We start from the raw sequence: 25989 nt of genomic DNA, 5'->3' as shown, positions 1-25989 counted from the left end.
GTTTCCCCTTCGTTCTTCTCCCTTATCTGTCTGTCCGTCCATCCATCCATCCAAGCTTTCACCAATCTGCTGTAACCACACATTTCACTTGTTCACACCGCAAAGGCGGCCTGAGCTCCCTAATGCATGTTTCCTCATGTCCTGCACACAGCACAGCCTAAGTCAAAACCTCTCCATCTCAGTTCAGATTTTCTGGGAAAGAGATGGTGGGAGTCCCAGCTTGGTCCAAGTAGTCGTTTGCAGGATGTCCATCATTTACCCACCCACGTGACCACACCAGGGCAGTTCTCTGAGAAAGGGATCAATGAGCTGAAAAGACACCTCCCAAGGTCTTCCACACTGACCCTAGGTATCCCTTCCCTGGCTCATGCTCGCTGTCCGGTCACCCTCCTGAGGTGATGTCATCTTGTCACAGGTAACAGCGTATCACTTTTCATCAACCCACCTGTTTTGTTTTGAATTTTTTTTTCATGCAATTACCCATCTCTTTTACCTCCTAAACAACAGTCCTTATCAGGGCCTTTAGGAAATGCACACTGCTTACACTGACAGCCGCTGTCAGGCTTGAGCAAGTAACAGCCCTGAACTGGTCACAGCCAGGCAGACTTGGCCCAGGCTGCAGCAGGTTAAGGAGCCAGGCAGGTGACGACAGGAGTTCTATTATTAACCAGCTCCTTGGCCTCCTGTAACACACCAGCAGGGCGTGGCAGCACAGAGGGATTTCTGAGTTGCTTTTATTCCCCCAGGTGTTCTTCACCTGTCTTCATGACTTGTATTTGCAGTTGGCTGAATCAGGAATAAAAAAAAGGGGAGGGAGGGACAGACAAAGGGCTGGGCCACTTGGCTTTAGAACTAAGGTTAAACCTGTCTGTGGGACCTTAGGCTTCCTCCACGGAGGTTAGGGCAAAATTGACCTTAGAAGAGCCGGAGGCCTCAGGGAAAGCTGGGCAGGTATCGGGCTCAGAGTCTAGGAAATTGGACTTTAGACAAACTGGAATGGCTGTCTACTCAGATTTATATACAGAAGCAGCTGTCTGCTATCCCTGCCCAGGGTGGGATTTAGAAGCTCTTCCCTGACTCATGACAACCTTAATCTATCTTGCCATGCCTCTCTGAACGCGGGGATCCCAGAAATGCTTCCTCTAGTTGCTTCACTGTTGAGTGTATGAAGCATGACTTCGTGTTTGTCGAGGAGTCAGTGAGACCAGTTCTTAAAAGCACAGATTGAAAATGGAGTTGCAGGCGGAGGTTATCTTCCGCCTACTTTCGGAGCTTCAAATACATGTCTCTGGAAAGGGCAGTCACTACACGTGAAAGGTCTCTTTCAGCTGGAAGCAATTCATGCCACAGGAGTGAGACTTAGCTGGAGGGACTTGTTTTTGTAGCAGATGTTGTTTTATTACAGGTGGCAGGTAGGTTCCCACACTAACTGGACTCTTGTCCAAGCTGAGCTCCGTAGCTCCACCTGTTTCAACTCAGACACGGGGCCTGTAATTATGGTAGAGACCAATGGGTGAGTGATCATGTGTATTAACAGGACTGATTCCTGCCGTTCTCAGTTCTGGGTGGCCTGGGGATGGGGTGGAAGGGAGCACCCGAACGAGCCTTTTGCCTTTTCTACCAAAGCAATGGCAGTAGCAGTATGTATTACGGTGATGGTCACACTCGGCCTCAGCCCCTGGGGACATCTCCCCTTGCAGTCACTACCTCCTGCCTCACACCTCACACTTCAACTGTTCATTCTCTGTGATCCCTCCCCGTACCACCCCATTCCAGCCTGATTTGTGCTTCCTTTTCCTTCAAGCTGGGGAATTAGCTCCTCTCAGAAGCCTCCCCCAAATCCCACCCCACGCTGCTCAGATGTCCCCACTCTGTGGCCCCCTGACACCCTCTGTGCCCCTCTACTGCACTTAGCACACGGGGGTGATATGCTCTATCTACATGTCTGTGAGCTTCCTGAGAGTGAGTGGGGTCCCATTCATTTTACAACACTTGGTCCCCACCCAGGACCTGGCATAGTGTGTGCTTAGAAAACCATCCCTTCTGAAGAACTGGAAAAGAAGTATAAAAGATCTCTGAAAGCCTTAGGAGATGCTATAAAGCCTCCATTCCAGAATTCAAACCCTGTACCTCCAGTGGAGCCCTGAGAACCAAGTCAGAGCCATTGAGTCTCATTTTGGATGTCGTTTCAACAGCAGTGATGGCCTGGATGCTTTAGGCATCAGAAAGGCCTAGAGGGAGAAGGTGGTTCATAGTGGCCCTTAATAATGGGCACCAAGGGGTGTGAAGGGCCCTCTTTCCGTAGCTGCTTCCCTACTCCCCCTGCCTAATAACTGCTCTCTAAGACAGGCTCAGACTGTGCCTTTTCAGAGTGCCATCTTTCATCTTTCAGATGAAAGTCAGAGAAATATGGAGGCAGCCCATGTGACTTTGGTTTGTTTCTAATTATAAAAGTAATTCACACTTATCACAGAAACCTTCAGAGATACTGCAAAAAATAAAGAATAAATAAAAGTCATCCCAGATCCCACAAGTGAACGCTGACTTCTCTCACTATATAAGCATGCTATTTTTGGTCCTATCTGTATATCTTTGGCGATAACTGAAATCACTCACATTGATGACCTTTTTAAAAAAAAAAAACACTGAAAACACATTCACCATCAGAGCCACCAGCAGCCACCACTTATGTTTACTGCACACTTTCTAGAACCCTCACCCGAGGACGTGCTTAATGAAATTTTATTGCTGGTGATGGCCTCTGTGTCACCTCACTCGTCCCCACCACCACCACCTAATGATGAGTGGATCTGCTCCTCAATGCTGGAGATTTTGTTATTTATCTCTTTCTCTGGAAGAGAAATCTTGGAGAAATCACTGCCAAATTTTAACCGCCTCTGCAGCAGACATTTTTAAGCAGGTGAAAAGAAGGGCGTGTATGTGGAGGGTCTCCTCACAGCAAAAGCATTCTGCTAGTTGATAAACATGTTTTATTTCTCTACCTTGTGACATTATTTTAGGTCTTTGATAGGATGGACCATTACTTTTTGTTAAATATTATATCTCGGCTGGCTTGTTTCCCCTTCCTGTTTACTTCAAGAGTTGCATGTAGCCTGAGGGATGCAAATTATACCCACTACTCTTGATGGTGCCAGACAGGAGGTTAGAAATGAGACTGAATGAAATGAAACCCATATTTCCACAGTTCTAAAGCTTGCCACCCCCCCTCACTGTGCATCACAGGTGCACGTGCCTCCCAGCCCCTTTTCCCTCTCCCCCCATATCATTGAGAATCTGCTTCCAGGTCTGGGGGTGGGGCCAAGAAAGAGGACAATGAGCAGGATTAGAATGCAGTATTTCCTCTCTCCAGATCTGGAGTTTAGCCCACAGTCTGGCTTCTCATACTTGAGGTAGAAGAATGATTTGGGGGCAGCTAGACATTGATGAAATTTCCCTTGGAATGCCCTCATCTTTTTGATGCCTGTTGCTTAGCAACTCTTGCCAAGTACACTGACTTCCAACAGCCTAAAGAGTTGCCACTTACCTACCAACTCAGTCCCCATAGTCAGCTATTTTGAGCTACTGGAATTCACCGTGACTGTCAGTCTAGCCATGAATAAGGTGAACAAGCTGGTAAGACTGACCTACTTGCCGTGGGGTAGTTCGGGGTGGCCTTATCACCTGAGTCTTCCTCAGGCTACCATTGGCCACCCCTCCAAATGAATGCAGCATCTGCATGACAACTTCCTGTGTGGATGCAGCCCTTATACATGTCTCCATCGCATACTTACCCTTCACCCTAACTCACTGCTAACCCGGTCATTCCACCTGAGTCCTACCCATATAGAAAATGTGGAACACCATTGCTTATTCAAGCTGGTCCCATCCAACCCTGTCTGTCTGCTTGTCAGTCACACTCAAATGAAGGCCATTCGTTCAGTCAGATGGCTTGCTGTATCTCAGTATTACTTAGTTTTCTGTTAGCTTACAAGTACATTGTCCACCCTAGAGAGTTGTTGTTTGGGTTTTTTGTGTGTAAAACTTGTCACTCCCTCTTCAGTCTTCATTCTTGCTTCTCCTTAGCAGAGAGTTTTATAGACACGGGATTTTTTTTTTTCCTTTCCAATTAAGATCTTAAAATCAGGAATAGGAGGTGATAAATTGTAGTGTCTTATGATCAGGAAGGGCCTGATTAAACTGGCGTTGAATAGGGAGGTGAGCAAGTACACACAAAATCTTTGTTTACTGCTCAGCTGTGACTGAGGGGTGACACTCAGGGCAAAGCTGGTGGCACTTAAAACCACAAACAAAGATGAGTTCTTTGTACACACATCCTCTGTGAATTGGCAAAATACCAATTTCCTTACAAAATGACACCCCACCCTCCCTCCTACTTCAAAGAAGGCTGATCACTAGTCCTGATTGCACCTATCCTGCGGCCTCAGTCACCTGGTCAGAGAGACCTCCCCCAACCCCAAGCAAATGGCCAGAGCTCACTGCCTGTTTCACTTTTCCTTCACAGGATTCACCAGAATTTTATTGTGCTTATTTCTGTAACTTTTTTAACGTAATGTGTGTCTCCCACACCAGATTCTATATGGGTAGAAGCTCTGTCTGTTTTATGCCTGTTTACACTCTGTTGGGTTCCCAGCACCTAATTTAACACCTGGCTAACCTGGGACTCATAAATGTTTGTTGGAGGGAGTGAGGAAATCCATTGTCTTAGAGGTTCCTGAAACCAAGAGTTTTATACCGTCACTCTTGGAGACATAACCTTTTAATTGAGACTTAAACATTTCTTTCATTAAGCAGTCTTAATTTCTATAGCACTTTGTTCACACTACTTGCACAATACTTAGTACAGTACATCGGTAACTTTTTTAAGAGCCCGTTTCATCACCTGCTGAGTTGAGAGTTCCTTATGTTTCCACTCCTGACTAAGGAATCTTCTGATAGGCTGACTGGGATTTCTAACGTTAAGACTACGCTGAGGCTGTCATCAGACTGCTGTTTGATTGATTTGTCCAAAGCATTTTCCTTTCTCTGTGATTTTTATCTGCCCAGGTATGAGGATGTTAGATGTCCCTTACTTTGCATGACTAACCCCACATGTTCCAGGTGAAAGGCATGTGCCTTCTGATTTATGTTGTTCTCTTTTCAGTTTATAAAAGCCTATGATGCAGGGAGGGATAGCATGAGCTACTAATGTTGACTGTCCAAAAAAATATAAGCTCAAGGTTACATGGCATTTAAGGTGCAGAGCCAAAGGCTTCTGATGCCTTCTCTACTTTTTATTTAATGTAGCAATTCAAGGTTGTATGGAACTACTTAAAGGAGATCTGGGTATTACCCCCCACTTCCTCTTGGGGATCTAATCCCACCAGACTCATCCAGCTGTGCCCAGCCCCGTGTCCTAATATTTCTGAGTGCCTCCATTTGACAACCTCTTCTCCCCATGCCACCGCCCGTGGTAATACAATACTGGCTGGACTCTAGGCTCATTGCTACACACGTTGGATCCTCTCTTGTGTTTGTATCCAGGATCGTCTGTTTTTGTGATGGAGTTTGTGAATGGGGGCGACTTGATGTTCCACATTCAGAAGTCTCGTCGTTTTGATGAACCCAGAGCTCGTTTCTATGCTGCGGAGATCTTCAGCGCTCATGTTCCTGCACGAGAAGGGCATCATCTACAGGTGAGTCCTGGATGCTTGGAGCCCCTCTCCTACTTCAGCCCCTGTTTACTCTCCGCTTCATCCAGCCTTCCATTTCTCATCATCAGCAACTGAAATCTTTTAGGAATTCACTTCACAAAGGTTTGAGTGTCCATTAGGAGAAATGAGTAACAGAGTGATCAGCATTGCCTGCAAACGAAAACTTGCCCCCATGTGGTGTTCGTAAAATAGGCCTGTGAGCCTGGGAAGAGACTATTCATGAATTCGCTCAGCTGGGGTTTGCTGAGGGCCTCTTACAGGTCGCCAGACCCTGCCACGTGCTGACCCATTGTTGCTCTCTCTTTTTTTTTTTTCTGTTTTAACCTTGGAAGTGATCCATTCCATTTGAAGAATCCATGTCTAAACTGAAGAGTGTGGATAACTATTACCCTAATTGCTGTAATAAGAATCATAGTCAGATGGGGTCACGGATCCCCAGTCGAGGAGCTAAGAGGTGAATGGTCAATGAGCAGTGTCCCACTTGACGATATTTCTCATTTGTAGCTCCCTCCCCAGTATTACTTGATTCCCCTGCATGACACACAGTCTTCTGATCACAATACACCGTACGTCGAATAGGCTTGAAATCTGGTGGACGTTGTTGGATCTCAGAGGTTAAGGGGTGTCAGGTGAAACTTTAAGTCATACAGAAGATTGAGTAAGATGGGAAATGTAATAATGGGTGTTAAACAATTGTTATTCTTAAATTTTCCTATTTTCCTGTTGCCAATGTCCTCTCACTCTTTAGATCACATTATAACATAGTTGCCACATATACTCTTTAGTTCTTCTACATATGCAATTGTTTCTGTCCTTTGAGAAAAATTCTCTGTTTTATAGTAGCAGGAGCATGAACATTGACATAAAAAATTTCCTGATTGAAATTTGCTATTTATTAGCCTTGCTAAATGCTGTTCCTTTTGTGAGCTCATGACAGAATAGACATCATTATTAAAGTGTAAGAGGCCCTTTGAAAACAGTGAATCTTCTTAAATACCCCAGGAGTCAAACTAGGAAGAGAAGAGTGAAACTAGGAAAGATGGCAGCAGGACTCGCCCATGGTGCCAGAAAGCAGTAGGAAAGCGAAGGAGGAAAACCGGCACTCTACGGAAATGTCTTCTAGTTAATTCTCAGTGCAGAGCCCTGAAGCCTCAACTAGATGTAGCCTTTGTCACGGCCCCAGCTGTGAGGTAAAGAAGGGGGTGCAGAGCTGGGAGCCAGGCTGGATGACCAGCAGCGGGAATCCTCTTTCTCAAAGGAATCAGGAATCCATGCTTCTTAAGTCATGGAGCTGCCCCAGGTTGCTTTAGACAGCCTGTGCGGTGAACTTTCTTACCCAGGCTGTGATGTGCTCCCTCGGTCTCTACCATGTGGTTTTTCCTGTCTCAGTATTCTGCCCAGAGTATGATTGACAATCATTGCTGACACACACTCTGATGGTGGAGGAAGTTTAGAGTCCTTCCTGGTGGTGATGGCAGACTCTTGGCCCTGAGTTCATTTTTGTTCTCCTTTTCATGGCTGATCTACCCATCTCTGCTTAGTTTACCCCCAGAGAGAGCGTTTCCCACATTTAATTTTTAAGAGTAATGACTTCCCTACTTGACAGGGACTTCCGTTATACATCAAAATAACAACAACAGGAGCTACACTGAGCAGTTGTTACAGGCCCGGCACCTTACCTGCGTTTCTCCCTGAATCCTAACCGTATTATTATATAACAGTAATATTATTCATTTTATTTCGATGTATGTGTCTTAGAAGACTTAATACCAGAACAGTAACTGGTAGTGAAGCCAGAACTCAAAACTATGTTTTTAACCACTGGGCTACACTGTCTCCTCAGGAGAGACCTGCAGGCCACTAAAGCATGGGCTTCTTATAACCCTTCTGTTGACAGAGCTACTTTAATTCATGAAAATGAGGCAGTGGGTGTCTTAACCCATCTGGGCTGCTGTAACAAAATACACCAGACTGGGTGGCTTATAAACAGTAATTTATTTCTCACAGTTCTGGAGGCTGGAAGTCCAAGATCAAGGTGTCAGCCTTGATTCAATGTCTGGTGATGGCCATCTTTTTGCTGTGTCCTACCATGACAGAAGGGGCTGGGGATTTTTCTGGAGCCTCTTTTGTAAGGGCACAAATGCTTTTCACGAGAGCTCCACCCTCATGACCTAAGCACCTCTCATACCATCATCTTTTGGGCTGAATTTCAACATACAAATTTGAGGGGATACAACATTCAGACCACAGTAGTGGGGACAAACAGTGAGGTCTAAACTTGTTTTCTGGAATACTCAGAGGCTTTACTTAAGCACCGTATCATGTTGCTACATGGTTGTGAGCTTGCTTTCCTCTGTAGGATCTGACTGCCTCTGTGTCTACTTGTTTCATTTGTCTTGAAATATGGAGGATGGACACTAATCTCATGTAGTTTCTGGTGAATCAGTGTCCACCCAAATCTCGAGAAGTTTTATTTCAAATCTTGGTATCTGTAGCTCAATTCTGAGAATTTATTTTAAGTGATTCTTTGACTGGAATCCCATGTGCAGGCTCTCACTGGTATGGCTGACTTTGAAGGGAGCACATTTAATTAGGATACATTCAAATGCTATTTTTATCCTGTGGATTTATTTCACAGGATAATTTAATTCCATGCAGGATGCTGGCCTGAGCGCAGAGTCTTAAGGATAAGCCTTTGAAAGCCAAGTCCTTGGAATTCAGACACAGTAAAGGGCACATTTGGGTCACAGAGGGTGTGAATTTGATCCACAAAGCACAGTGAGAAACTTGGGAGTGCCAGACAGCCTCATTTATCATACATGTCCCAAGATGGCCTTTATCAGAGCTTAAGGGATCTTTCTGGAGATATCTCTGACCTATCCAAATAGAGTTGTTGTTGTTTGTTTGTTTGGGAGTTTTCTTCTGCAAAGGTGTTTATTTTCCAGCCAACTACAAAGATGGTACCATCTGCAAGTACTGGTCCAATTGGACTTTAGAAGGTGGTACCTTAGGCTCCCTGTGGCATGACTTTCTCCTGTCTATTAGCCGACTGTGCCTCATGAAAGCAGAGAGAGGCCAGTTACATTTCTGTGCTTGTCTGGCTGTGTTCTGACCCTGATTCTCAATATATTCACTTGCATTTCATGGAGGAACAGAAGCCCACTTCCCAGGAGATATAACAAGAGAAGGGTCTCCCCTTTGACTTTGATTGGAAGGGCTGGAGCCTGCCATGGGCCAGAGACCAAAAAGAGCAGGCTGGAAAGTAAATAGTCAATGAGTCACTTTGCTGAGGGAAAAAAGACTTTCATTCCTTTGTCCTGGGCTTGTTGGCTGATGGGGAGCTCGATAGTGCTGGTGAATAATTTACCAAGGCATTGACTTTTTTCCAAAGTCAAGCTCTACAGAGAAGTTAGGGAAACAAATGGGCTTGCCTCCCATTTACCTGCCCTCCAGGATGACGGGCGCCATTTTCTATCATGTTGCATAAGATAAGTATTCAACGGGAAGTCAGCCATCACTGACATTTCAGCCCCAAACCCCTGAAGTCAGCCAGCACACATTGGATTTGCTGTTTTTGACAACATGTGGAATGTATCTAAAATATGTTGATTGAGGAAGAATTTATAGAAGAGTGCAGTTTAAATTTTATTTTTTCCTCACCATGTTACACTTAAACATATATTTAAACACATAATTTTCAACTCATGAATCGGACCACTTTGTGCCGTATGTAGTTCTTGGCATGCTGGGTTCTTGGGTACATGCTAATCACTGTTTAGTCCTAAAGCTCCAAGTGCTTACTGTGGTCATTTTCCATCCCATTTTCCAGATGTGGAACTGGTCCCCACAGATGCTGACTGCCAGACCTGACATACTGTGCTGTACTCATATGCTTATGTAGCACAGTGACTTTTAAAGAAAATAACCTCTAAGTTCTCCTCAAATTGAAAGAATAGTCTTTACCTGATCTCACTTTTTTTTACAATTCAGAATTTGGGAAGATTAGCAATATCCCTCCGAGCTAAGATCAGGTAAGCGAGGCTCTGAACACCACTGTTGGATCTGTGTGAATATACCGATCTCTAATATCATCTGACTCATGTGGCTCAAGGATGTCATAAGGGACCATCAGGTGCCTTGCTGACTCCAGATAATTGTGTGATCTGAAGTTAGCTGAGCATAGCTTTGCTCGGAGAGCCTTCAGTGAGGCCGCCTCTCTGAGCATTGCTTTCATGTCTAAGAAGTCACAAGTCATCCGTTTCCAAATCAGTTTGTGGGTTGGGTCAGTGATAAATATCACATGCTTGCATTATTGCTCTCTGATGTCTTCCTCTTCTCTTCTTGAAAACTGTGACAACATCTATCTGATTCCCATCTCCTGGGAACTTTCTTACTCCTATTTCTTATCAGCAGACTTTCAGAGTCCCCAAATGTCTCTCATTTGAGCGTGGAGTTTTGGACTCTTACTGTTACCTCACCTGTATTGGAATTTAATTCCATTTATTCTACGCATTCTAGTGAGAAGAGTGTTCTTTTTAGATAAAGACGTTAAGTCAAATTTGGAAGCTGGATGTTCACTTTCCATCTGCGAACATCATTTCTTTCTGCTCTGAGAAGAAGGTCTGCTCTTTCTGATCTACTTTCTGCAAAGACAGCTGTGGCATTGTCATTTGTTATTTCATATAGTCCTTGTTTCTTCAGGATGTGCTACCCATGGGGTTCTCAGTACGTTAGTCACTTTCACATCCGATTTTGACTATGAGCCCTTACACAGGATTGTCATTGGAACTCTGAACTTCTTAGTCGTATTGCTGTCTCCTTTTTTAACTTGTCTTGCTTGTTGTGCCAAATGGTGGCCTCATTCAGTGCCTGTTCTTCACCCTCACCTTGACTCCTAAGATCTTTTTTCAAGGGTATAATACACAGCTCAGAGGCTTTCCAGTTTATTAGAATAGCTCGACATTTCCCCAAAATGAAATTCATTGGCTACTTTTCTCCTCCCTCACACTGCTTTGGAACACAGTGACTCATTTTACAAATGTTTATTGAGCATCAACTCTCTGCCAAGGATATGGATACAACGATGAGAAAAAAACAAAAGTGCTCCCTTGTGGAGAGTATGGTCTCGTGAGAAAGAAAGACATCAATTCAATAATCATACTAATAGAAAATTCCAGTTATAACTAGTGCTATGAAGAAGAGGACTACATTGCAATAAACGAGAACTTCTAATTCGATGTGGTCATGACTCTTGAGCTGAGGTAACTTGTGAAGAAGGAAAGAAAGAGCATTCAAGATAAAGCAGAGCAAATACAGGTGCCCAGTACAGAGGAAGCATGCAAGGTCAAGGGCTTTTAAGAAAAGTAGTTGGACACCAGGAGGCATGTCTTCCCACAATTGGCATTTCATTATCCTAGAGTGTTCACTGTCATCTGGTAGCTTCAAGATTTTATTAGACATTCCTTTAAATAATTTATTTAAAAGTTAGGTAAGGCTGGTCATATTGCTAATCCCTAGGGGAGCCATGCATTCACAGTGATGTCCTTGTGTCCAGTTCTATGTGTTTATCTTTAGCAATGGAATTACAAAATCTTGAGTCAGATGAGATGCTTCCCCCCACACCCCTCAAGAGTACCTAGTGCCAAGTCCTCCTTCATCGATGAAGAAATTCAGGTTGGAAACATTCAGACAGTAAATTGCGTGGCAGAATGGATGTTTACTTGGGATAGCTCACTTGCAATTTGTTTTCCATCTCCGGAAGAAAAAAAAAAATCACCGTTAGAAAATTTTGTTTCAATCTTCAACTTACTGCTGACATGAAGAGCCAATCAGGACATCTGGAGGCATTTGATACTATTCACTCCATTTCAATGAGGGAAATGCAATTGAGCTCAGAACATATTTACTGAGCTGCCCCTTGTGTAAGGAGCGATAGATACAAAATGAGTAGATGTGGTATTGCCCCTTGAGGCTCTGTCCGAGGGGTGGGAGAGATGGCCCATAAATAAGTAATGGTAGATGGGTTTTAAAATTGCAGTATGCTGTGAGTCTGAAGCCCAGTGGACAGGATGGGCTGGTTCTGAAAATTTGGAAATCATCAGGACATAGATATTAGTTCAGATCATGGGACTGGGTGAGATTGCTCAACAAGAGTGCATTAAATGGAGCAATGAGCCAAGGACAGAACCCTAGAGAACCAGGCCCCATTAGAAATCTGCCTAAATTGGGCTCTGGGGTAAAAAAAACAAAACAAACAAACAAAAACTTGTTATAGTGCATCATTTAGGCTTAAGCGTCCCCAAAGTATAGTTCCATTTAAAATATACTGCTATAAAAGAATAGAAAGAGATCACTCACTTTAAAATAAGTTTGAGAGGCAGCTCACTTTAAAATAAGTTTGATATATTCTTTCAACTGAAAGAATGCGGGGCCTGGTTTTCAGAAGACCTGGGTAGCCAGACCCAGCTCTGCTTCATGCTGTCCTGGGATGTGGGCAGGTTGCTGGATGCACTGAGCCCATTTGTCCATCTGTACAATTAGGGACATCATTACACGGCTCTCTGTTGATGAAACTCAAGTCAGATGGAAGTGAAAATGCAAAAGCCTTTTGAAACATTCCAGGTCAATATAAGAGGTTATTCTTTGCATACATGCTATCAGTTGATTTGTGTTTTCTCTATAGCATCGGCTTGAGCTGAAATTATCCTCAAGACTCTTCCTCAGGAATAGGGAATTTTCACAGAAATTGGAGTTCTAGCTTGTAAAACCAACCCTCTGAAGACCAATCTGTTTATAATAAACTAAATCTTGTGCTTCTCTTTCAAATCACATCATTTTTTTGGCATCTTAGCAATACCTTGAAATTGTGTGTAATTAATATACTTACCATAAACTTAATCATAAATCTTTAAGATAGTTTTCTTAAGAAGCCCTGAAGCATATGAGATAGATTGTAAGACTTGTAGACGCGGCATTTTGTTTAAGTTTCAACTGTGTCTTTAGCATTTGGGGGAAGCAGTTGAACTCATTTTGAGTTTACCTTTCCCAGTATTAAAACAAATTTTTGATTGTTCATTTGAGAGGGAATTTAAGAACCTTTTCAGACCGTTAGTGGGACGAATATCTTGGTGGCTTAGTCCCAGTAATGTATTTTCTCAATGGACCTAGATTAATGGCAGAAATTTCAGCCCTGAGACACATTGATTGTTTTTCTATACCTCATCTGTTAAATCAGAGTACTGATCCTGGCGTATCTCATCAGTGTTTGACCTTTTGCTTCAACAAAGGCTGTGGTTATTTGGAACTAATTGATAAATGTGGTAATAGATTTCACTGGCTAATGAAATCAGACCACCAGTTTTGCTTTTCTGCCCACCAAATTGAGTGAGCAATGTATTGCTTCATTATAATTAAACACAATATTGGATTTATTTGCTAAGCAATAGAAACACAGTCAGTTGATCTTTAGGTACCCGATGAACACTGCCATTTGTAAAAAGTGATTCAATTGTACACCTGAACAAATGTTTATGAAATGTCCACTCAAGGCAACACAAAGCTTTCTGTCAGGCTGTCGGAGAGGAAAAGAATAAAGAAAGGCACTGCCCTTCAACTTAGTGTATTTATTTATTCGTTCCTTTAACAAAAATGTGTTGAGTACCTACTGTGTGCCAGGCACTGTTCTAAGCTCTAGGTGTACACAGGAAATAAAGCAGACAAAGCCCCTGCCCTCCGGGAGCATAAATTCTAGTGCAGGTAGTCAGACACACAGAAAGTAACTATATGAGGTATTGGGGCTCTAACTTCTATGGAGAAAAAGCTGTGTAAGGGGAGAGTAAAATTCAGGGAGAATGATTTTAATATTTCACACAGAGGATTAAGAAGGGCTTCTCTACTAAGAGACATTTGAGCAGATGAGCAGAGACCTATGGACGTGAGGAAGCAGGCTGTATGTGACTATCTGGGGGAAGAGAATTCTGGGCAGAAGGAATGGCAAGGATGAAGCCCTTGTGGGGGAGTGTGCTCTGCAAGGCCAGGGAGTGGCAAAGAGAACGGGGCTGGAGCACGATGCACTGCGGCAGAGTGGAGGGAGCTGACCGAAGCTCTCCCCTTGATTCTGCGGTATGGAATATTCGCCACATGTCTTGAGCATGTAAATCATAAGGATGAATGCCTCTCTAAGGACTTTTTAACCTATTTTAACTTCTTATGACATCTCTCCAATGTAAGTGGTGTTATCCTCATTTTACAGATAAGAAAGAAAGCTTGAGGCTCTGGGAAGTAAAGTGATTTAGTTCAAAGTCACGCAGTGTGTGGCAGAACTCTACAAACCCATCTCAGTTTTGAATCCATGAAGGTTGCTGAGTTCCTTCAACCTACAGGCCTTTACATGTGCATTTTCCTTTGCGGGGAACCTTCTCCCCCTTTGCCAAGCTAACTCCTGCTAGTCTGTGCCATCTCAGCTTAGTCATCACCTCTTCTGGGAAACTTTTCCTAGACTCCCCAACACCCCAGCCTCTATCTAGGGTAGGTACGCATCCTGTCTGCTGCCGTGGCATCCTGTAATCATACCCTTCCCTTAGTGCATTTACTGGCCTGTGCGTCTCCGCATCTGGGCTGTCTCGTGGGGCAGGGACCATGTCCAACCCACTGTCTATCCCCAGCATTCTATTGGTCCAAACCCGTGATTTCCTGAGAATTCAAAACATTTGAATTCTTTTTTTATACTTGAAAATCCTTTTTGAGAATTTTCTGATCTACTGAAAAAAATGTATCATTCTTTCATCCGCTATAAAGACACAATGACTTCCTTGTGATTGTCACTCTCCACTGAGAGGTATTTCATAGGAAATTACTCATTGTCAAGTTTTCTTCAAATGTTCTTTTAAAAGGAGTCATCCAGCACTTGGGTTTGAGAAACAGTGGTGGTCTTTGCCATGCTTCTTCAGCCACATTCATTGCTACACTTGATGACATAGATCCATAGCACTTGCGGCAAATTTAAGTTGTGTACTTTTTTTGCTTAAGGTGATACTAATCCTTCTCAGAGTTGCATGAGATCTGTCTGCTGTAGGCAGAGGACTTCAAAGATACTCTGTTCAAATTTTCATGCCTTTCTCCTGAAAGCAAAGGTAATAACGTCTTTGAGATCATTTTCTAAACTGGACATTGCTTTGTAAATTCCTTAAACCTACCATGTGTGTTTTGCACATCTGACTGTGATTTCACTTTTTTACAGTGACGTGTAAGTTACTGAGTAACATTAACACCCAAAGTCATTAAGGGGCTGAGTACAGCCTTCAAACGAGGCTGTACAAATATATTCTACTCATAAGAATGTGTATATGTAGACTTCATTAGGTATATTTTCATTAGTGAGAGCAATGGTTTTTTCCCTCTGTTTATTTTTAAAATTAAATTATTTTTCTCTAATTATAAAAGTAACACTACAGTAAGTGTTGAAAATTTAAAATGTAAAAAGTAAAAAAGAAATAACCTATAATCCTGCCACTGAAAGAAAATTTTTCTTCAGATGTATTTCCTTAAAATTTGTTGATGTATTTATTTTTTAAAAAAATTGAGGTCATACTATATACCGGGGTGTGATGGAAAAATACAGTGAATGTTTAAATAAATAAAAAAATTTATTACAGTAAAAGACATATTGCCATTAATCCCCCTCAAAATATTCCCCCTTGCTTCAAACACAATTATCCCATTGTTCTTGCCACTTTCTGAAGCAGTGCTGAAAGTTCTCTTTTGTGATATCTTATGCTCCATCAGGACAATGCTCTGTGTCACACATCGCTTCTGGTACAGCAATTTCTGTCAAATAAAAACATTATGGTGTGTCCTCATCCACCTTATTCACCAGATCTGGCACCATATGACTTCTGGCTCTTCCCCAAAGTCAAAATGATTCAGGACATCGAGGCAGCCACGACAGCGCAACTAAAGACACTCCTATATTTTTCAACCTGAATTTTTTTTTTTTTTTTTTTACTTAATATGTTATGACCATTTTCTCCTATCACAAAAGTCATTTACATTCTCCCTTCAAGCTAATATTAATTGATACAGAGTGGTCTATCTTATCGACCTGTTTACTTTATAGTACATTTAAGTTTATTTACTATTATTAATTATGACATGTTTATATCCTTGTACACATCTATTTGGATTAGTCTTTAATTCTCCCGAGAACAGATTGCTGGGGGTATTGCTGAGTCAAAATGTGTGCATGTGTTACAACGTTGTTGGTTTTTTTCCCCTCAAGGTTGGAGGGACTTGGGTTCCAATCTTTGTCATTTCTCAGCTGTGGAATTTTGAGTCAGGTTACTTAGCCCCTCTAAACCTAAGTTTCTTCACTGATGAAATGGAGGTCCTAGAAACGCATACCTCAGGGTAGTTATTAGGATTAAATAGGGGTGTACATGAAGGCTTTCACCCAGGGCCTAGTGTACTGTACATGCTCAGTAATGTTCACTTTTTGAACAATCTTTGGAAAAATGCATCAGAGTACGTATTCTAATTATGGGTATTAGTGTTATCTTTCCAGTTCACCTTCCCGCATAGATCTTAAATGTACAATCGAATGCATTTTGACAAGTGTCGACAAGTATGTGATCAGCACTCCAAATGATGTATAGAACATTTCCATCATCCCACAAATATCCTGGTGTTCCTTTTAGTTAATTCCTGACCACAACCCTTAGGCAACCAGTGCTGGTTCTATATGATTATTATAGGACGTGAACATCCACATTAAGATCCTGAAAGTAAAATCACATCTCAGTAACATCCTTGTGAGTATAGTAGGATAGGGCCCTTTAAGGGGACTGCATGAGAGCAGTGGTGGTCATGGTCAGAAGGAACCACCCAAAACAAGACCCCATTCTCTCGGTCAGGTTCACGCTCTGTAGGGAAAATAGTTCCAGGAGTGTAAACAGTGCCATGTCAACAGTGGTTATCTGAGTGTCTGAAGGAATGTAGATGATTTTCATTTTCTTTTTAATGCTTTTAAGGCTTTTCAAATGTTCTCTATTGGACAAATATTGCCTTTTTAATAATTAAAATTTTTATTTTCAAAAGAGATCTGTGTGATATTGAATATACCCCAATACCTCATGTTGAGTTTTCCAACATAATAATGTCAAAAACAGGTAACCTACTGCCATACCAGTTAAGTTCTGTTAATCCTCGACATTTAGGCTGTGATCCCTCTTTGACTGTGAATACCAGTTCTGTAGAAGTCCCAAAGTCAGTGCCTTGGTGTGCTTAGGCTGCCTAACGAATACTATAGACTGGGTGACTTAAACGACAGGAGTTTGTTTCGTACAGTTATGGAAGCTGAGGAGTTCAAGATCAAGGTGCCAGCCAATTTGGTTTCTGGTGAGGGCTCATTTCCGGGCTTGCAGACAGCTGCCTTCTTGCTGTATCCTCACATGGCTGTCTGGTGAGAGGCAAGAAACAAGCTCTCTAATGTCTCTTCTTGTAAAGGGCACTAATCCCCATCATGGGGGTCCCACCCTCATGACATTATCTAACCCGAATTACTTCCCGAAGGCCCCATCTCCAAATGCCATCACAGTGGCGGAGGGATGGGGGTATGTGCAAACATTCAGTCCATTACAGTCATTCATTTATGCATGTGTTCAGTTTTTTAATGTGTTCTGTTGCATTAAGCAAGGTGCTTTGCAACTACTTGGCTTGATAGTGCAAATGATTTCAGCCCTAGGGAGAATAGCACCTGCTGGAGTTGAACACACAGTGGACTGATGCGAGGAATAGCTGAGGAGTACAAGAAAGCCTTTCATCCTTTTAGCTCACTGAGCCGTGTTTGTTGGTCTTAGAGCTAGGTTTTTCAGGTGCGCTGAGACCAAATCCTTCTCCTAGACCCCTGTACTTGAGCCTGGGGGGAGAAAGAGCTGAGTGGAATGTGGTATTGTAGTTTGCCTTTTGATAGTCTGCAATGTGCGCCTGAAGGTGGAATGTTTTCCCTTGTCTCGCAAATGTCAAATTTTATTTATCAGTGAACTTCCTAAGAAGAAATGTAACTTGGTGCAAGCACCCTGTTTCCATTTGGCAAAAATGCTCAGACATTGATGAATTTCTTGGTTTGGTGGCAAAGAAGAGTGAGCGGAACCTGACAGGCAAACTGCCCCATACCCTGATGAATAACATCATTGAGGGATTTGGTTCCAGAGGTGTGTGCGTGGTGCACACCTGGGAAGCTTGCATGGCCTTTCATTTCTCCTCCCTCCCTTGGCACTGCTCCTCCAACCTACAGAATACCCATCCAAACCTGCTCTTTGGTGTACAAAATCATTGTTCTATACCATCCTTAATCATTGGATGACAACTTACCTGGCCTGTGTCCCACTGATAAAATTCTAGAGTCTTGGGTTTGGAAGGGCGTTTAAAGTTATATGCCCTACTCTTACAAAGCATGACTACCTAGCAACCTGCTGAGTGGTCATTTTCTCTGTACTTAAACACCACCAAGCAAAAAGGAACTTGTTACCTCCACTTTGGGCATCTATGACTGTTGGAAATCTCACTTTTGTATTGACTGAAACAGTGTCTCCTAGCATCTTCTGTTCAGTGGTTTTGGACCACCCTTAAGGAATAGACTGAAAAACACAAATCTTCTACAAGAAAGCCTTTCAGATATTTGAAGGCAATCTAGTTTACCTGTCAAAGAAAGAAATACTATTAGCGTGTTATTGTTCATTCTGGGTGTCTTTTTGCAGTCACTCATTTCTGAGCAATCATAAGCCATCCGTGGAATTTTTCATTTTAGATTCTTGGATTGATATCTAGTTGACTTGTTACACTCTTCTTCTCTTGTAAAATTAGAAGTGTCTTAACAAATAACTAAGCTAACATGAATTGTGATGTTAGTAGCCCAAGTCTTTAATTGAATTTCGTTGATGCTGAATATAGGGGTAGCAAGCATGGTGAGAAGTTCGTTTTTGGTGTGATCTCATAATAGGGTGTTGAAAGTTTCCTTTTGTGTAGATCTCAGAGGAATTCAATCCTTGCCTACCTTCAGCCTCTGAAGTATAGCTTCAGCCTCTGCATGCACATGGAAACACAGAGGTAGGTAGTCATGGACCCCAGAACTAGGGAACCTCTGTTCACCGTCCACTTTGAAAAGGTGGGTGCTTTTCACTCAAGTCAGTCAGTGCCTTACTCCAGGGTGAATTGACAAAGATGAGACACAGGATGAACACAGGTGTGGCGGTGTGGGAGACAAAGACTTGACCACCTCAGGTTAGAGGTACCTGTGGAACTCCTTGTCCAGTGATCCATCTCAAAGTTGTAAATACCAGGCTAACCTTGGACCACAGAATCTAGGTTGATTGAATGGCTGCAGTGCAAAAATGAGACAGTTTTGACTTATAGTTAAGAGAGGCTTTGGAATGAAACTTCGATTTAAAACATACCTCTACAATGTACTAGCTCTGGGATAAACTCTTTACTTTCTCTAAGTCTCAGTTCCCTAACGTACAACATGGGGACAGCCATACTGCCTGTCTGTGGGGTTATTGTGAGAATTGAATCCATGCGGCTTGTTTATCCCAGTGTCTGGCATCACTTAATGCTCCACATACATGATCAGTTATGAAGAAGGAAAGTAATCCAGGGAAGAAACTTGAACAGTGAAGCCATTTCAGAGATGGACAGATTTAATAAGGCAATAGTTGAATAAACTATGGTATATCCCTGTGGAATATTATGCAACTATTGAAAGGAAGAATGAGTTATGTCTACATTTATTAGCCTGGGTGGTTTGTCCCTGACAGATAAATAAGTGAAGGAAAAAAAAGTTAAAGAGTGGTATGTATGCTCATTTTAGTCTCATTTTTTTTTTTGTAAAAAGAAAAAAGTAGCAAAAGTCATCTATCTATAGATACGTGCAAGGAGAAAGTTATGGAAGAACAGAAACAAAATAGCGTAGGATAGGGTGAGCAGTTATTAATTTTTCATTATGTATCTTTTTGTATCACTGACTGTGGAAAGAATATGTTACTTGTGTGATTTTTAAGAACAAATTTTTAAAAATATGCAAAAGGAGTGGGGAGTGGACAGAGGAAAAAGAGAAGTAAGTAAGGTGTAAGAGGAAATTCTGAGACATATGAGATGTTATAGAGGGTGGTGCAGAATGAAAAGCCAAGAGACTCACACTTTTTCTCTCATTTGTCATGATTATATTAGGGCATGGTGTCCTGAGTTCTGTTTTTCTTACTCTTTTCATTTGATATCCCTCAATTTCTGACCCAAGGCATAACAATATTTCTTGGTTTTTTCTCTTCATTTCTAGCAACTGAGCCAATACTTATCTGTGGGAATACATTGGGAGAGATAAGTGATATGAAGATGGGTATAAACATGATGTTGTTTATTGACTAAAGAGCAATGTCAGTGTGATTTAATTAAATGAGTTATCCATATATATGATTAAAAAGGGAATATTTAGGTATTCTAAAAGGATTACAGCAAAAGCTAAATCCTACCTCCCAATTCCCCTTTCTCAAGGCAACCAGTTACTCATTTCTTGTATGTCCTTCCAGATATGGTTTAGGCATACACAAGCTTTGTGTGTGAATATGTTTCCTACTGAAAAACAAGTGGTGTTATCAGATACCCTCGAAGAACAGAGGTTTTTCCTAAGCCTTTAGAAAGAACAGCTCTGAACTCCTATAAAAAGTAGCAGTTGAGCCTTCTTTTCTTTTCTGAGAAGAGTCTGTGAGTGAGGATTCAAACCTGTGAAGAATTCGGCCCCTGTTGGAGAAACTGTGCCGGTTTGTTCAGACCATGTAACAGCCTTATTAGAGTTTCTTGCAGTTACATAGCTACAAAGAGAAATTTATTTCCAGCACCGCACGTAGAGCAGTTGCATCAGTTTTATTTATCACTGGAGTAAGGAGCAGCAGCGTACTCATCCAGCCTGGTTGGACGGGGCCTGCTTTCATGCAGAGGTGCCTTGCTCGTTCCCAGGAACTTCTCAGACCCCTTTCTCTGCAAGACACTGGAGCAAACCTTGTCAAGGGGGAAATCATAAGTGAGCTCCTGTTCTCTGAGAACACAAGGAACGTGTGCAAGTGTCCAAATCTCGCCAGTTATGCAAGAGAGTTTTAAATCTTAGTTTAATCCAAGTGATGAAAAGCTTGCCCCTCCCAAGTTCATCTAGTGAGGATTTTAAATACTCTTTTGACAGAGAAATGGAACTATGAGCAATAGGGGAAGGCAGATGACAGTGAGTCATAGAATTCACCGTTTAGAAGAACAGGTCTTCTCATCATGAGCCCTTCCTGAGGTACTTCTGGCTCTTGTGTGAATGCTCGAAGGAAGGGAGGGAGGGAGGAAAGAAGACCTGCTTTTTGTTTTTGTTTTTGTTTGTTTGTTTTAACACCTACACTGGAGGAAGGAATTGAGAAAAATATACTGTGGCAGTGAAATTAATTGACAGCTCAATGTACAGCTGAGAAGGAAAATTTGGACAAAGCAAACCTGTAATCTGAATACTGTCAGGTTGACTGCTTTACTGGCACACTAAGGAAGGAGGTACAATTTTGGCCTCAAGAACACTGATGTTTTGTTTTCTCGTCTGAGAACAGACAGGTTCAAACCTGTCAGAGGCAGTAACTGAGTTTCCTTATGACTGACTTATATGTGTGGTGGTGATTTTTTTTCCCCATAAGAATCTGGTTGAGTAACTCAGAATGTTAAAAATTGAAAAAGAAATGAATGAGCAAAGTTAGCCAACGTCTGCCACAGATGCCAGGAAGGTACACACAGACTGGAAGAATCTGTGAGGTCTTTGTTTCTCCCCATGCAAATACGAAGCCGTGATCAGCAGAGCCTGAGTGCGGTATCTGTTCAGCTGCCATTTAAGAAATAGGACTCTGTTCTCTGGAGCTTATTCCTTGGGGTTTTAGAATGCAAAATATGAAGTGTGTGTAATCACAGTTCCCAGCATTTCTTGGCATTTCAGCTTTGGCAGCAAGAATGGGAAAAACAAGCTTTTAAGGCCAAGCAGGCTGAGTTTAATCTTTGTGCTATGGCACTACCAAAGGAAGTGGAAATGTTAGAAAACACTTTCCCTCTGAAGTCCACCTAAGGAGCTGCTGTGCTTTGTGGAATTTGCTGCAGCTACTGTATATTTTTGAATTCTGTTTTCATCCAATGAAAGAGGTAGCTTTGAGGGCTTGTCCTGCAGAGGATGCCCAGGATATATAATCCAGGAAGTGTGGCCCGTGTCCTGCTTTGTGTTTAAGGAGTTCACTCTAGAACTGACAACTTACCAGCGAAGCTCAAGATACGGTACTGTCTGAGAATTAATTCCCAAGATAAAAACTCATCCAAGAGTTCAAGATGAGAAGGATTCAATAAAGCACGAGCACTTTCAACAAAAGAAGAATTTCAAGAAAGTGCTTTAACTTTAAGAGGGCTTTGATTACCTTCTGTGGTGAAGAAGTAGGTCAGCCCCGTGTCTTACTGTTCCCAGAGAAGTCCCCATCGGCCCCCGGGATTTCCCTTAATAACACTGCCTATCACTCGCAGCGTCCCCTTTTGGACCATGCACTGCAGAGTCACCCTCTGAAGAGACGTCTGCTTTCTACAACTCTTTTTTTTTTCTGTGAGATGGCAGAACCAAAAGAAGAAGCATATTTTTACAAACTGAGAGAGGTCCCCTCCTGTAGGAGGGAATTCTCCCAGCATTTTCCTTCCGTGGACTATTTTCCCCTAGTCCATGAACTGGAAATTTAGTTACCAGCCATTTTAAAATATTTTTCTTCAGCATGTGTCACTAGTTCAGTTTCAAAGATACATTGGGGAAAACTGCCTTTCCCTTGAGTTCCATGGTACTTGAATGTATTTACATGAAATATAAATTTGCCTCTATTCATAACTTTGAGTACACATTCATCTATTTAACCATGTGTCCATTTAGTCATTCATTTATTCATGCAACAAATATTCACTGAGACCCACTTTGTACCTTAGGATAACACAGTGACCAAGACAGGCAAAGGTCCTGCCTATAGGAAGCGTGTATTCTAGTGTAAACATATTAAGAAGTAAAAGTAAAATTGCATAGAAGGAAATAAGTGATGTTTTTATTTTTACTCCATAGAAGGAAATAAGTGATGTGAAAATTGCATAGAAGGAAATAAGTGATGTTTTTATTTTTACTCCATAGAACTAAAAGAGAGACAGAGAGAGACCTCCTTTCTAAAGTATTTTACCTGGGATCTCAAACTTAAACACCTCAGAATGGGGACCAAGGGGGACATGCCAATCACACAGTTCTAACCAAATAGAACTCATATGTCTCTAAAGCCAGAGTTCAATTCAGAGAAGAAAGACCGGAGCCCGAGGCCAGACCAGCATGAAATGTCTGTAACTCCATTTGGCCCTGGTCACTAATTCACTGCCTCCAAGGACTCCCGGTGTCCTTTCGCTCCAGGCCAGTGTGCACCAGGCCTGGTTTAGTCTTCCATTTCAGTAAGTCCCCTTGTGGGTCTCTCAGAGAAAATGAGGATGATGTTAGAATTTTATAACCACAATGAGCTTTCCACCTCACTTTGGAAATACTGAGCTATCTCTCTGCAGTTGGGATGACAGAAAGACTACTCAAGGAATTCCACTGGAAAATCTGAGTGCTTGGAGAAATGTCAGGAATAGCAGCTTTCATCACGGAACTTCTACACACTGCTGTGGAACTCCTGTGAGTCAGCAGGAGGAATTTGACCACATGGCAGCCTCAGGCCTCAAATCAGTGGGCCTGTGGCAGTGTCCCTGCCCCACTTGGGAGGTCAGTGGTGTCACCGTCCATGCCAGGCTCCTTTGAGCATGCAATGCTGACCCTCCTAAGCCACGTTTGAACTCCCTGGATTCTTGGGTGGACTCCCTCTGGAAATCTCATCTTCCTTTGTTATCCAGATGCTATCCTTACCTGAGATTTCCAGGAAGGATGGGAAAGGCTATCAGCCATCTGCTCAGCAGCTCCCTGGTCTCAGACTGGGAAAGAAAAGAAAAAAAAAAAGAAACCCTAAAATGGGGAACCTGATTGCCTCTTCTTCCGTTTGGCCACACAGTGACTCTTCCTGAATACATGTTTAATGAAATAGTTTGGTCCTAATAGAACAGGAGAGTTGCTGCAGGCAGTGACCATCCACGGAATGGCTTGTAAGGCATTGGTGTCTTCAGATGGAATTACCTAGACTCTGTTTTCTTTGAAGGTGAATCTATATGCATAAGCCCTAAATTTCCCTGTTTTCTTTAGTCCCCAGCCTTTAACACAGCAATTGACAAAAGGAATGCTTACTAATAACTACCGTATTTCTTTGTTTCCAAGAAACCACATATCTCAAAATGTTGATGAGATCTGACTTGATGAAAGTGAGAGTGCTAGCAGCTGGCAAGTATTTTGGGTCATTAGTTTTCAGGAACTTGCCTGTTTCTGAAGCATTAGAAGGCAAGAGCAGGCACAGATGTGAGAATCAAGGCAGTACAGAGGTCGGACTTTTGCTCTTCTTTAACTAGCAATGGAGGACATTTTCCTCTCTGGGCATGGTGACAGAGGGTGGCTGGGTTAATGATATTATTAAGGCCATCTTAGTGACAATGAACGGGAAACAGAAGCCTAGCTAGTCAGGAAAATGTGTAATCAGCTGGATTTGAGAGCTCTTCCCTTTTTCATGTGCTAGTCAGGCTTCTGCAAGAGGAAGATGTAGAGAGAGCAGAGGTATACACAGGCATCCACATTTTCCACTGTGTCAGAAAAGCAAAATCAGTCTACCCCTCCCAGTTTCCATCTTGGTAGATTTGTGCTTCTGGTCATTTCTTTCCGAGGAACTGGGGACTCTAGTCTCAGATAAATATGGGTTTGAATATCCTAGTAAAGATGAAAAATGCAGGTCAGATGGTTGAGTTTATCTTGCAAATGGAGCCCTGTCTTGTAAATGGTCTTTCTTTCCTGGCTTTCTCATCTCTGTAAATGGATCTTGAAGAGTGGAGCTGGGGACACTGTTCAGTCAGAGCTTCTAGTCAAGTTTTTTGTTATTTTCTCAAGACAGTGCTATGAACTCGATTGGTAAGCATCTCGGTCGTCACTTCATTCCTGTCCCCGTCCTCACCTCCCCAAGGTGAGCATTATTCTGGGTAATGTTCGGATTCCTGTAATGCGTTATTAGCATGGGTGGTGCGGCTGGGCTAGTCCAGGGTCTGGAGAGCTGAGCAGAGGCAGAAGGGGACTCCAGAAAGAGGCCCCAAATCCTGCCAACCTGCATTCAAGATGCAGAGCCGCAGCACACCCTGCCAGAGCTTGCGGTTTCTAGGAATTGCATTTGATGCGGCTGTGAGTTATGGCATAAATGTGTGTTTGTTTTAATGGACTTTCTGGTTTGGAAAGTGCCCTTCAGCCTGCCTGACATACTGCAGTGCACTCATTTGCCCTGTGTGGCTGGTGCTGTGAAGCACACAGGCTCAGAGCAGACCACCGTTAAGTCGTCCATGGCCTTTCTTTGACCATGAAGGAGACGTCTTTGCCATTCAGTTACTCATTCAACTTGTCACCAGCAGCTGCTTTGTACTTGGGTTTGGCTCTGAAGACCAAAAGATAAATAAAACAGGATCATTGCCCTCGAGGATTTAGTCTGTTGGGGGCTCCAATTATATAAATAAATTGACAATTTCAGACACGGTCCCATAAATGGTCAACATAAAATGTGAACAGGGTGATAAGAGCACAGAAAAGGAAGCTCTGAATTCTGAAGGCGATAGTCAGAGGGGGCTTTGGAGAAGAGATGGCATTGGAGTCATAGGTTTCTAGCACAGGGAACTAGGGAAACACAAGCCCCGTAGATGGAACAATAGGGACAGAAGCGTGGCGGCGGGAAAGTGCACCATGCTGAGGAGTTGTGAGGAATCCAGGGACAGGAGGACTGAAGCAGGGGTAGGTGGCAGTCAAGGTAGGCTGAGGTGACAACATGGAAGGTTTTGAATACCTGGCTAGGAAGTTTGGCTTTATTTGCCTATCAATAGAAGCCATCAGACATTTTTGAGGAAGAGACTTAACAAGAAATAATGTAGTGTGTTAAATGGAGTACAGAGCAGCAAGCCAGGAAGGCTGGAGTTCAGGTAGGAGGCCTTAGAATAAATCAAGCAAGAAAAAGGCACAGCCTGAAGGAAGCCAGTGACAGTGGGAAGAGAAAGAAGAGGAATGAGAATGACACAGTAGAGAGGATTCTGTGACGAGTTGGTAAGG

General features: G+C 42.6%; 1 protein-coding gene across 1 annotated transcript in view; it reads left to right on the top strand.

The window, feature by feature from the left end:
* The window catches only part of PRKCH (protein kinase C eta), a 214035-nt gene that overhangs the window by 147492 nt on the left and 40554 nt on the right, over positions 1-25989 (top strand). The window contains exon 10 of the mRNA XM_033107515.1: positions 5542-5693. Within this exon, the coding sequence (XP_032963406.1) occupies positions 5542-5559 (18 nt within the window). The 3' untranslated portion in view covers positions 5560-5693. The remainder of the gene's footprint in view (positions 1-5541; positions 5694-25989) is intronic.

Source organism: Rhinolophus ferrumequinum, chromosome 6 (genome assembly GCF_004115265.2).
Source record: "Rhinolophus ferrumequinum isolate MPI-CBG mRhiFer1 chromosome 6, mRhiFer1_v1.p, whole genome shotgun sequence".
Lineage (NCBI taxonomy): Eukaryota > Metazoa > Chordata > Mammalia > Chiroptera > Rhinolophidae > Rhinolophus > Rhinolophus ferrumequinum.
Note: the sequence above shows the minus strand (reverse complement) of the source record. Positions and strands in the feature narration are given on the sequence as shown.